Source organism: Sarcophilus harrisii, chromosome 4, assembly GCF_902635505.1.
Source record: "Sarcophilus harrisii chromosome 4, mSarHar1.11, whole genome shotgun sequence".
NCBI classification, from domain to species: domain Eukaryota; kingdom Metazoa; phylum Chordata; class Mammalia; order Dasyuromorphia; family Dasyuridae; genus Sarcophilus; species Sarcophilus harrisii.
This window is the reverse complement of record NC_045429.1, coordinates 251,629,437-251,641,966: the sequence shown is the minus strand read 5'-3', so window position 1 is coordinate 251,641,966 and position 12,530 is coordinate 251,629,437. Positions and strand designations below refer to the sequence as shown.

General features: G+C 32.2%; 1 protein-coding gene across 7 annotated transcripts in view; it reads left to right on the top strand.

Annotated features, from left to right (window-relative positions):
* Nucleotides 1-12,530, top strand: part of ZNF451 (zinc finger protein 451) — a 106,566-nt gene that overhangs the window by 55,961 nt on the left and 38,075 nt on the right. For 4 of the 7 annotated variants that reach the window (XM_031964698.1, XM_031964695.1, XM_031964697.1 and 1 more), the window contains exons 4-5: nt 5,228-5,353; nt 7,830-7,941. In XM_031964698.1, coding sequence (XP_031820558.1) covers nt 5,228-5,353; nt 7,830-7,941 — 238 coding nt within the window. Of the gene's footprint in view, nt 1-5,227; nt 5,354-5,389; nt 7,044-7,829; nt 7,942-10,179; nt 10,235-12,530 lie in introns of those variants that run through there. The other 3 variants (XM_031964699.1, XM_031964700.1, XM_031964701.1) reach the window with 3 other exon arrangements.

The window sequence follows — 12,530 nt, the reverse complement described above, 5'->3', positions numbered from 1 at the left end:
CCCTCCCCAACTGTGTTTTCCTATACTCTTCCTTTACCATTCTTTTTTTTTTTTTTTTTTCCCCTGAGGCAATTGGGGTTAAGTGACTTGCCGAATGAGACCAGATTTGAACTCAAGTCCTCCTGACTTCAGGGCTGGTGCTCTATTCACTGTGTTACATAGCTGCCCCCTTAAGATTCTTTGAAGATATGAAGATATAGCTTATATGTATTGACCTTCTTCCTACTTGGATTTCCTCTTTAACATCTAATGATGATGACTTTCTAAAGGAGCACTCACAACATCTCTCCATATTACATTGCAAGCATTTAATCTTTATTCAGTCACTTATGTTCATTCATATTTACCTTTTTTTGTGTTTCACTTAGCTCCTATGTTTGAACTTCAGAGTTTCTATACAGCTTTGGTCTTTTCATCAGGAATGCTTGGGAGTTGCCCTTTTTCATTGAATATTTGTTTATTTTTGTCCTATTGGATTATATTATTATACTGGCTAAATTATTCTTGGTTATATATAATTCTATGTCCTTTGTTTTCTTGATGGTATTTTAGGCTTCATATTGGAGAAGGAAATAATAAACTGTTTTAGTATCTTTGCCAAGCAAATTCCCAAATGGAGTCAACAAGTTGGACACAACTGAAAGAGAACAACCACAAAAAGTCCTGTTTTCCTTTATAAAGGTGGCTGCTAAATCATGTGTGATCATGACTGTGACATCTTGGTAGTTGAATTCTTTCTGGTTTCATGTACTTTAATTACCTGGAAGCTCTGCATTTTTTGCTATGATGTTTCTAGGAGTTTTCTTTGCTTTTTTTTTTTTTTTTTTTTTTTTTTAAAGAGGTTAGCAAAGTGTTATTTCAATTACTACTTTGTCCTCTAGTTCTAAAGAGATCTGGACAGTTTTCTTAGTGACTTTAAAATTATCTCATTGATATTTTTTCCAGGTCAGTCATTTTTACTAGATACTTTCTCCTTTTTCTATTTTATGTTTTTTTCTCCCAGTCTTTTGATTTGACTTTAATATTTCTTCTTATCCTATAGAGTCGTTGATTTCTAATTGGTGCATTCTAAATTCCAGGGAACTTATTTGCTTGTGCAAGGTTTTGTAAAAACCTTGTGCCAAGGCATTAGTTTCTTTGTCTGTTATTTCTTTCATAGCTCTGGTTTTTCCCTCCCCCCAGTTTTCCCCAAGCTCTCATTTCATTTAAATAAATTCTTTTAAAACTCTCTAAAATTCTCAGCTTCATTTCTTGCACATATGCTAATTGAATTTGTGCCCAAACTGTGTTTTCTTTTGAAGCTTTTGATATTTTAGAATCATTTTCTTTAGGTTTGTGTCTTGAATGTCCATATCCCCATAATTTTTTTACAGTGGAATTCTTTTTGTTTGCTCATTCTCCTACTTATTTAGAGCCTATTAGAGCTCTGTTAGAGCCAGGCTGTGTACACTTCTGGAGAGAATATCTAGACTGGGTTATTTCTGCTTGAATAAATTCTTGAGGAATCAAGTTTGCATTACTACATTGTCTTGGGGACATGTCTCAAGCTGGGAACCTACAAGCTTTCAATATTTCCCAAGTGATGATCTGATCCGAGACGGGCAAAGTTTGATCACTGCTCCTCCTGTCTGAGCTCTGACTTGGGCTTTGGTCTGAGCAGCAGGTTTTAGGGGCTTTCCTTTTGGAATTTCAATAGATTGCTGCTGAACACAGCTACTATCAGCTATCTAGTAAACTCAGTGACAGAACTGTAGGCATCCTTGGTCTAGGATTCCTGCTCCAATTATAACTTTGCAGATTTTAGACTTAACCAAAAACTGAAACTGTTATCTTCTCCACTTCTGTGATCAGAGCCACAGAATTATAGCTTGCTTCTTATTTGCCCCCTTTTTTTTGGCAAATAATCTAGAGCCAACATCTGCTTCTCGCCCTGAAATGCTATTCCAGGTAAAGGTGTCTTTGTCTTAGATCTCTGACCCAATTGGATAGTGAACATAACTGTTTGTCCTACACTTGACATCCCTTTATGGCAGATCTAAAGGCTTTTTTTTTGTCCTGCTACACAGTTTTTTGCTTGTGCTGCTGGAATTCTCTGTATGATGCTCTTGACCAGTCATCATTCCAAAGACTTTTTGTGTCAACCTGGGATAGAAATATATCTCACTGCAATTTAAAAAAAAAAAAAAAAATTCTTAATTGGAATTTGTTTCAGGTTTTTTTCCCCTAGACTTATTAGAAGAGGAACGTTGTTGGACTTGCCATGGTACTCTAGCTTAACTCTGTTGTGTGTTACCTATAATGTTTTTCTAGACTTCGTGTTCTTATTTTTCTCCAGACTGAGCTCTGTTATGTGAAAAGAGGGATTTAACCTGTTCTTAGCTCCAGAGGGCCAAAAGAAGAACAGCACATGGAAGTTGAAAGTAAGCTAGATGTTAGGTTTGATGTAAGAGAAACTTCCTAATAATTTTCATTATCTGGAAGTGAGATATCCCGTCTCAGGAAGTGATGGTTTTCAAACAGATGCTAAATGACCACTTGTTGGGTATGTTGTAGTGGGTATTCTTTTTCTGGTTTGGTTTGACTAATAACTAATGAAGTCTCTTCAGATTCTGAAATTTGGTGATTCCGTTGTGATTTCCTAGACCAGAGAGGGTATGTCAAGAGACAAGTAAGTAGTTCCATATCTTCCCTCATAGACTTAAGACAAAAGAGAAAATGAGGACAATGTTAGAGATATCTTGAAATCTTTTGTCTAAAGCAGAACTCCTCATTGTTTCCTCTTCAAGACTTCTCCATTACTGTTGAAGACAGCTCTTGTATTTTTCAGTGTCATCATTGATTCTTTACTTTCATCTTACAATTCCAGTAATTTACCAAATTCCAAAATGACATATGGAGTAAGGTATATATTCATAATTCACTCCACATATGGAACAAGCCCTCAGTTTCTGTTCTCTTGCACCTTGAGAACCATAGTCCCTTTAGTATTTTTAGCACCTCAAAATATCTCTCTAGTTTAGTTCAGACATCTATATTATGTTGATGATATGAATCCTCTTATTTGCCTCATTTCTGCTGCCTCAGCCTGTGTGACATAGGAATTATTTGACCTTAAAAAGTCTGGAAAAACTAATTTAAAAATTTGTCTGGTCTGATTTTTTTTAACAGGACAGATACTTAATGGTATGTCCAATTTTTGTCATACAGAATTGGTTAATTCTTGTTATATTTAATTTTGGCTTTATATTTTTATATATGTTAAAGCATTTTTCAGCTTTTCAAATTTATTAGCTGTAGCTGTTGATTATCCTAATTATTTTCTTAATTTTAAAAATGTTGATTGATTTTTCCTTTCCTTATTTTTATTATCTACTTTACAAATACTATGTCATTTAATCCTCACAATCACCCTGAAAAGAAAGTTCTATTATTATACCAATTTACAATTGAAGCTTGAGGCAGACAAATTAAATTATATTTTTAGGTTGGTACAGCTAGGAAGTATCTGTGTTAAGATTTGAACTCAGTTCTTCCTTACTCCAGGCCAAAATTTGCTCCTCTTAAGCCACCTACTACTTTAAGAAAAAACTAACAACAAAACATTTTTAAAAATACATTACATATAAAATCTAAGAAATCATTACAATATAAAATATATTTTAAAAATAGCCAGAATCCCAGGTCAGATTTTAGAAATAAGATAAAATTGGCAAGCCATTATTAAATTTCTTTTTAAAGAAGTGAAGGTGAAGACTTGCCTTATGAATGAATAACCACTTCAGGTTTTCAGTCTGCTGGGAAGAGAAAGGAGTTGTTAAAGATTTAAATGTGATAAGAATTGTTTTATAGCCCAAAGGGCCCAGTTAACATTAGATATCTAAAGTTGTAGAATCCCAAACCATCTCCAGCTATGTTCACCACATGAAAAGAAATGAAGAGTGAACTTGGGCGGTGGATATAATCTGAAGTTGGTATTTGGCTCCATGCTACTGATAAATATAAGTGAGGATTCCAGTGATTCTAAATTATTTGATGGTAGCTAAGGAGTTATCAACCTTATTGAAAAGGGAGAAAACTTGTAAAACTGGCTATGCACTGTGAAAAGTAGGAATAGTGAAGAGATTAAAAATCATAATAAGACAGAAAAAGAATTTAGTCTAAAGGAATTGAAGGAGTCTGATACCTCTGAGTTTTAGATCTTTTTGGTAGAAGTTATAAGGACAAATAGCTAAGTTAGGTCTCATCTCATATGCCGGAAACAGAAATGAAAACCTTCTATCTGAAAGATTTGAGAACAGAAAATTTGGACAATGATGAGAGGTTAAGAGATTACATCTAATCTTAATTTTTAATCTTTAAAGATCTGCAGTAGTAGTTTTAGGCTTTCATTTAGACTCATAGATGATGAAGTTATTGACATTGTCCTACTTGTTTTCAAATTAAAATCCCAATAAGAGCAGCCTTTAATCTTCATAAAATCATATCCTTCCAATTTTTTATTGCAGTTGACTACAAGAATTTCTAACGTGGACAGTGTTATTTCTTTGGCAAGTACATTAACAAGAATATTCAGTCTTTCGCTTTGAGAACCCTTGTAGATAAAATTATTCTAAGAACTTACACTAAGGTCCATAAGGAATCATAGTAGTGCTAAACTTTTATGTAGATTGTATCATCTTCCTTTCCTTACTTATAACAGTTTGATCTTTAGTGTTAGAAAGGTGTAATTTGCCCCTTGAAGGACTGCAAATTAAATCTACATGAATTTTATCGATTTGAAAAAGGTTTTTTTAATAAAGGAATTTCTGAGATTGTTCTGTACCTAACTTCATTATCTAACTTCATGGCCGTAGTTGAGAAATTAGAGTTGAGGGGACTTTTATACAAGAAGATTCTTCTGTGGAATTCTGATGACATTGCTGGGTTAACCTACAGCAAAAGCAACCTAAAACTTTGCCTTATATGTAAAAACCTTGAAGTGTAGATATAACTTTTTGCTTGCTAATATGTTAATATTCTCTTTCAGAGAGTCAAAGATTATATAAATGGATAATCTTTAATTTATCATTAATCCTTGTTCTCTAAAATTATTATAGAATTTATTATAGTACTATGCATGTAATAGACATTGATTTGTTATTGTTACTGATAAAAGTAAATTAAGATCTTTAATTATAGCTGCACTTTAAAAAAAATCTAAATGAATTATTTGCCCTTTGAATTACAGGAAAAAGTTAAAAGTAAAGACTATGTTGAACAGGAAAAGGATAGAGTTGCTTTAACTTTGGCTCGTCTAGCTCGCCATGTGGAGGTAGACAAACAGCAAAAAGAAGAGAAGAATAAAGCCTTCCGGGTAAAGTGATTACTACTTATATTTTTTAACTAAAATCTAGAATTTTGAGTTTTATAGTATTGTAAGGTAAAAAAATAGGACAGAAAAAAACCTAACTAAATTTTCAAGCATAACTGAACCATTAGTTGCTTTTCATTAGCTTTTTTCTTCCAGGTTATTAGCTCATGCATATTTGAACATTTCCATGTTTATAGGAAGTGGGGGGAGGAGGTTAATTGGGCTTTGGGTTTTGTGTTAAGAGTTAGGATTAGAAATTTATGAGATTTGTCAATGTAGAAGAAATTATTAAAGTGGTACTTCCAGTGACTAGAGACAAATTGAACTAAATGGGAGAGTTAGGTCTACATAGCATTAAACTTTTTGGATATTGTCTTCTTAAATCAAAGAATCCGAGAAGCATCATAAACTTCTCTTTTAGAAGCAGCTCCATCATTAAAAAGAATTTACTATACAAAAAGATTTTAGGAGAAACACTTAACAAATTTGAGCCCAACTTAAAAGCTAGGAAATATCTCTGTGCCTATGTCTTAACCTACATTGTAAATCCCCAGGTAAAATTATTTTATTTGAAATAATAAACCTGCCACTGTCACGTATTGATGGTACATATTCCAAAGTATTTTATATTCTTTTGCTAATTAAATCTCATACTGAAACTTCTCATTTCTGTTTTTCCTATTCCTATTTTATTTGATTATTGCCTTAGTCTAATGTAAATCATAATACACCTTAGTCTAATATAAACCATTATTTTTTCAGTCAAAAATCGGGAAGAAAAGTTACTGGAATTTAACTTTGGTATATAATTAAAACTAGAGTATAGTATAAATCTAGTAAAATATTCTCATTGCCTTAAATTAGAAAAGGAATGTTACTGTACTCTTTAAATTAGTTTTTAAATAGATGCTATTCCAAAACTAGATTTTAAGTCAACCTTTGCCATGATCATGAAATAAATCTTGAGAGGAAGTGTTTTTGAACTGTCCTCCTTCTCCCTACATTTCCCAGCTTACTAGTGCTGGCTTCTTTTCCTAAGCAAAGTCAATGCCCACATGGATAATGAAGTTGTTGTGATGTCGTTGAGAATCTTACTGTCACTGTGACAACTAGGGTTTACCTAAGGGTAGTTTCAGCCTCCACCCATGTAAAGGATCATACATCGGATTTGAAATCAGGAGTTCACTTTAGTTTTCTGTTCAGGAAGCCTTTATTAATCAAACTATTTTGAAAAAAGATGTTTTTTACTAAATCAAATCTCACTAAATTCTACAGAGATGTCTTGATCTATTTTCTATTACCAACCATGATTTTTCCTTCAGACCTTGACTTCTATTATGGGCCATATTTTATCTCGGATGTACCAGACCACCAAAACCAAAATCAAATGGACAATGAAACAGCAGTGGAACATCAAGAATTTTAATTTGTCTATGTAATGGCAGTAATAAGATACCTTGGAAAATATCTGCATTATTCAAAGTTCAATTAGCTTGGTTAACTTGATATTTCTACATTCAAAATGGAGTTTTCTTTCTTTTGGGGAGTTTTTTGATGAAAAAATTAACATTCAGAGTGGATAAATCATCTTAATGAAGATCAAGTTATGATGATGGGAGAACATCATGAATTTGACCAGCTTTGTTCATTGACATTCTAACAGATGGAATCAAATACTTGCAAGTAATACCTTGTCAGTCTATTGTTAATGGAAATGATTCCTTGATAAAGCAAAAATGGTAACTTAGTGTGAGTCAATAGGTCAAATTCCATTATAAGGTACTTCAAAGGAATGTACAGGTGTTTTCTTTATATGAGACTGAAATACTGTATTATTAGATTTTGTTTGATACCAGACTATCAGATATGCCTTAATAGTCTTTTTATGATAGAGTTGTTATAAGAGAATGTGATTTATGGTTATGCCCTCTGTTTTAGAAAATAACCTTTAATTATAACTTACTTGGAGCATCTAGACTTAAATGCTTTAGTTCTTTGTTACAAAATATTATAGAAAGAAATGCCAACATGTATGTTTTATACTGACTTAAATTTATTTTTTTTAAACAATAGAAATTGGTCTGATTTTAAAGTTCATAACTATAGACAATTTTCAGTGGCCTTCTGAAAAAAATTCTTTTTAGAAGTACCTCTTTTTCCTCCAGCCTTTTTAAACTCCACCAGTTGAAAGATTGATCAACCAACCAATATCTATCTAGCACTCTTAAGTTAGGAGTTTTTTGTCCTATTCCCTATTGAGTTATTTATGATTGTAATTTTAATATAACCATGTCTATTTTAAGGAGGATACATTTAGCATCAAAGATTCACCTTTATAAAGTTGTCTAAAAAGTGTTTAGCCAAAGTTACAATAACTTATTAAAAAATCAATTGTTTTTAAGGATGACACATAGCATTCATTATTTACTTGGGGTGTAACAGCGATTCATTGATCTGATTTTTTTTTTTTTAATCTTAGGAAAAAATAGATTTTCAGCATGCTCATGGATTACAAGAACTGGAGTTTATTCGAGACCGTAGTGACACAGAAGCAGCAAGATTGTGTGTGGACCAGTGGCTAAAAATGCCAGGTAATTTTTCAGACAAGTGAAAAGTGAGGATTATTAAGATTTTGGGAATCATATTTTTGATAAATTGAAATGCTTGTGCTCTTGAGTTGCTAATCATCACATGCCATTGAAAAGCCAGTTTAAAACCTCATAATGGCATCTTCCCCACCCCTACACCCAGCATTTTCCCCCCCATTTGTAAAATCTTCTTTCAAGCACAGACTATTTCTATATAAAATGAATACATTTTTGTGCATCTTAAATGTGCTCTACATATTTGTTGCACTTTTTAAAGCTATCAAGATGTTATTGTCATATTGTTAAACTCTATGTGGAAGATAAATTTCATTTTTAACAAGTTGCCAGTTTGCAACTTAAAAACTTAAAAAGATTTCTTGCAGTTGGGGAAGGGAAAGACTAGATGCTTTGTATTTGCCTTTGAATGCTCACATTTTATCATAATTCAAATTTGATTTCATCTATATTGAGGTAAAATCATGTGGTTTTTGAGAAATAAGTCTTCTATCCCTTAGTAATAGTAATGGTTTTGTTAGTTATTAAAGTACTCACCCTATCAATCCTTGATATGGAAAGATTGCTGATAGTATTTTGTCCACATAGTACATAGTGTACATAGAAAATAATTTGTTGGCATAATCAGTTTACCTAGATGTTAAGTACTTAATAAAGCTACATATTAAAACCACCTGAAAAAAGACAAAACTATATTTTTAAATGTATGTCTCATAATTGTGATTTTTAAAAATTCATTCAATACTACTAAGATCTCTTTCTCTTTTCTCTTCTACACATGTGCCACACGTACTCAAACACACACGTGTATTTGTTTTTACACATATAAATGCATATGTACATTTAAGTCTATGCATAAAGTAAATGCTAGGTAATTATGGCTAGAGGCTGAAAGCTTTAAAGAAAGCTTAATGATTCTGAGAGGTGCATGTGATTTCTTAACTGAAGGGCAGCTTATGCAAAGACATGGTGACATAAGGAGGAAATAGCAAGGCCAATTAAATTGGAATTTAGGTATGAAGTTTATGCAGTAGAGTGATCCTAAATAATTCCTAAATAATAGAGATGCAGGTTTGGAACCAGATTTTCAAAAGTTTTAAAATCCCTTATAGAAATGTATTTTATGTGCCACCATTGAGATACTATTTGCACACTCAGATTTTGTTGTTTAACTTTTAGAGTTAACTTCTTCTATGTAAATAACTATTTATAAAGGGATCAGCTTAAGTAACATCTTTTAGTTTGATAGGAAGTGACACTGTTCTACATAATCATTTTCTAAGTGGTTAGTTTATACAGTTAATAAAAGCAGGAAGGCTGAACCAGATACCTTGGGTAGCTTTTAGAGGTTTGACTTGTAGAAGACACTTTTTTCACATATAGCACCTATTTCAACCAAGTTGGTCAAGGATCTCAAAATCCTTAGATACCAGGAAGTTATAAGAGTTATATGTGAGTTACAGTTTAAATAATTCAACAAGATGATTGTAAGCAGTTACCAAACATTCTTTATACAGTGCCCGTTTTCACTGAACTTAGAGGTTATATCTGCTATAGAGCTAAAATTTAGAATTAAGGAAATGGTAATGGTTGGTTTTCACAGATGTCCTTTTCACAAAATCTAAATCACCCCACTCCAAAGTCATTCTAGTTAGTCATATCCATTGCATTTTGTAAAGGTGACTTTTTTGCAAGGGACACAAATTACTGATAGCCTTCTGATACTATTTATAATCATTGCTCAGCTTTGCTATTGGCATTAGGATTATGGGTTGTTTAACACCTTATATTTTCATTTTTTTAAAAGACATATTTTAAGGAAAATTTGGAGATACTATTGTACAAGATATCAGATAACTCAAGTTCCAAAATTAAGCTTCTTTTAAGAGACCTCATTATCCATGACAGGTTTTAAAATTTTATTATGAACAGTGTTAGATGTTAGGGAGTTGTGCATTATGGCTTCTTAAATCTACTAAATTCAAAAACTTCATATCTAGGCATGCACCAATTCTTAATGTCTATTTTGATGTCTTAGATTATAATAATACATACAATAAGTGTTTTGCATCTAGATTCTTACAACTTTATTAATGCATTGGCATGATTAAGTTATACCTGACTATAATATAGCCTTCATTGAGCAGACAAGTAGGAGCAAATGTGTCATTTAGCCATGCTTTATGATGCATGCAAGACCTGGTGCTTTATATAGGATCAGGTTGTACCTAGCTCATTGATGGCTGATCGGGTACTGAGAAGCATGAGCTTGGGGGTTAAGGTTAGTACTTTTCCTTTTTTTTTTTTTTTTTTTTTTAAATTTCCAATCCCTCAAACTTTACATCAAATTTATTCCTCAGTCCTTATCTTCATTGTGAAAATGGGCTTTGGGAGCCGTTGCTAGATATTGTTCATAATGAGTTGCAGATTACCTTATATTTTATCATTTGTATCATGATGTTATAAGAATAGACCAAATTAATATAGTTGAAACATTTTTGAGAGTCTAGAGTTAAATGACCTATTTTAATTGAGAAAAACCCCATTTCTCAGTAGCTAAAGGATTCCCTCCTTTTAAAATATGTCACTATTATAAATAATGCTTATCCCAGTCTTAAAAACACTTTTTGGGAGAATATCATTAATAGGTTTTAGATTATACAGTCTCACTTCCATTTGACTGGTGTACCTTGAAAATTGGAGTGTGTACTAATTAAAATCAGATTTCTGAATTGTAGCAGATGAGGAGTGGTGTTGAATCGTGTGATTTTGTTTCATAAATACGATTTTGGGGAAGGAGGAGTTAACTTCCCCTATTTTTTCTTGCAATTTCATCAACAGAGTTATTACTACTGGTAGTTATGTAGAGTCTTCTTGTGGAAAACATAGTCAGCATTACGTGGCTAAGCAAGCAATTATGAAAGTTACATCATAATCCTAAATATTTTGTATACTTTACAGAAAAATTTAAAATGAGAAGCAAATTGACAAATATGAAATGAACATGTTTCCTAACAAAGTAATCTTTTCAAAGGTCATTTAGTATCTAGTAAATGTATTTTCCTCTGTCTTAAAAAAAAAAAAAGTGGAAAAATTATAAAACATAAGCATTTTAAAAGGCAAGCTTCATTTTTTGTCTTTATGCCTGGCATATAACAATAGATAGTTTATTAAATGACTTGAATTAGATATTTCAGTTAATGCCATGTATGTTCATATCTAAAAATTACTCCATTAGTGTTTGTTGCCTTGAAAAGGAAATATGGAATAGTGGAGCTTAGGTCTTGCCCCCCAAATTTAAAATGTTACAGATTAAATGAACATGACATTAACAAAATGAACTTTTTAGAGCTCATTTTAGTGTCTTGTTTTTACTGTACTTTTTTCTCCTTAAAATCATTGAAAAATAAAAATGTACAATGCAAGCTTTCTGAAGCTAGGGACTCTTTATTGTTCACTTTTGTACTCTGTACATGATAAGTCCTTGATAGATTATTACTGAATTCCACACTACCATTTCTATTTTATGGATGTCCAAGTTAGTACCAAATATGGTTCTAGCTGAAAACTCATGCTACTTTATTGGAGAAGAGCAGCATAGTAATAATAAAGTTCAGATCCCACTGGGCCTCAGATACTTTGCCTAATGCTATGTGATATTTGTCACTTCTCTATGCTTTAGTCTCATCTGTAAAATGAAGATTAAATTTAATTATTTATAGGATCCCTTTCAGATCTAGATAATTTAATATTTAATGATAAACTATGTATACATAGATTTTGAGTTTCACAATTCTTTATGTTCTCTCACATCTGGAAACATATGTAAATTTTTATGACACATGTTAGAAATTGATACTATTATATGCAGAAATTTTGTGTTAATGTTCTTATTTTCTTCTTTTTTTTTTTAATAGCTTTTTATTTACAAGTTATATGCATGGGTAATTTTATAGCAGTGATAATTGCCAAACCTTTTGTTCCAATTTTTCCCTTCTTTCCCCCCCCACCCTTCTCTAGATGGCAGGATGACAATACATGTTAAATATGTTAAAGTATAAATTAAATACAAAATAAGTATACGTGTCCAAACCATTATTTTGCTGTACAAAAAGAATCAGACTCTGAAATAATGTACAATTAGCCTGTGAAGGAAATCAAAAATGCAGGTGGACAAAAATAGAGGGATTGGGAATTCTATGTAGTGGTTCCTACTCATCTCCTAGAGTTCTTTCACTGGGTGTAGCTAGTTCAGTTCATTACTGCTCTATTGGAACTGACTTGGTTCATCTTATTGCTGAAGATGGCTAAGTCCATCAGAATTGGTCATCATATAGTATTGTTGTTGAAGTATATAATGATTTTCTGGCCCTGCTTGTTTCACTCAGCATCAGTTCGTGTAAGTCTCTCCAGGCCTTTCTGAAATCATCCTGTTGGTCATTTCTTACTGAACAATAATATTTCATAATATTCATATACCACAATTTATTCAGCCATTCTGATGTTCTTACTTTCTTGAGAGGTATGGGCTCAAGGAAAAAACACTGGTAAGAAGAATGGAAAGGAAAAGAAAAGTA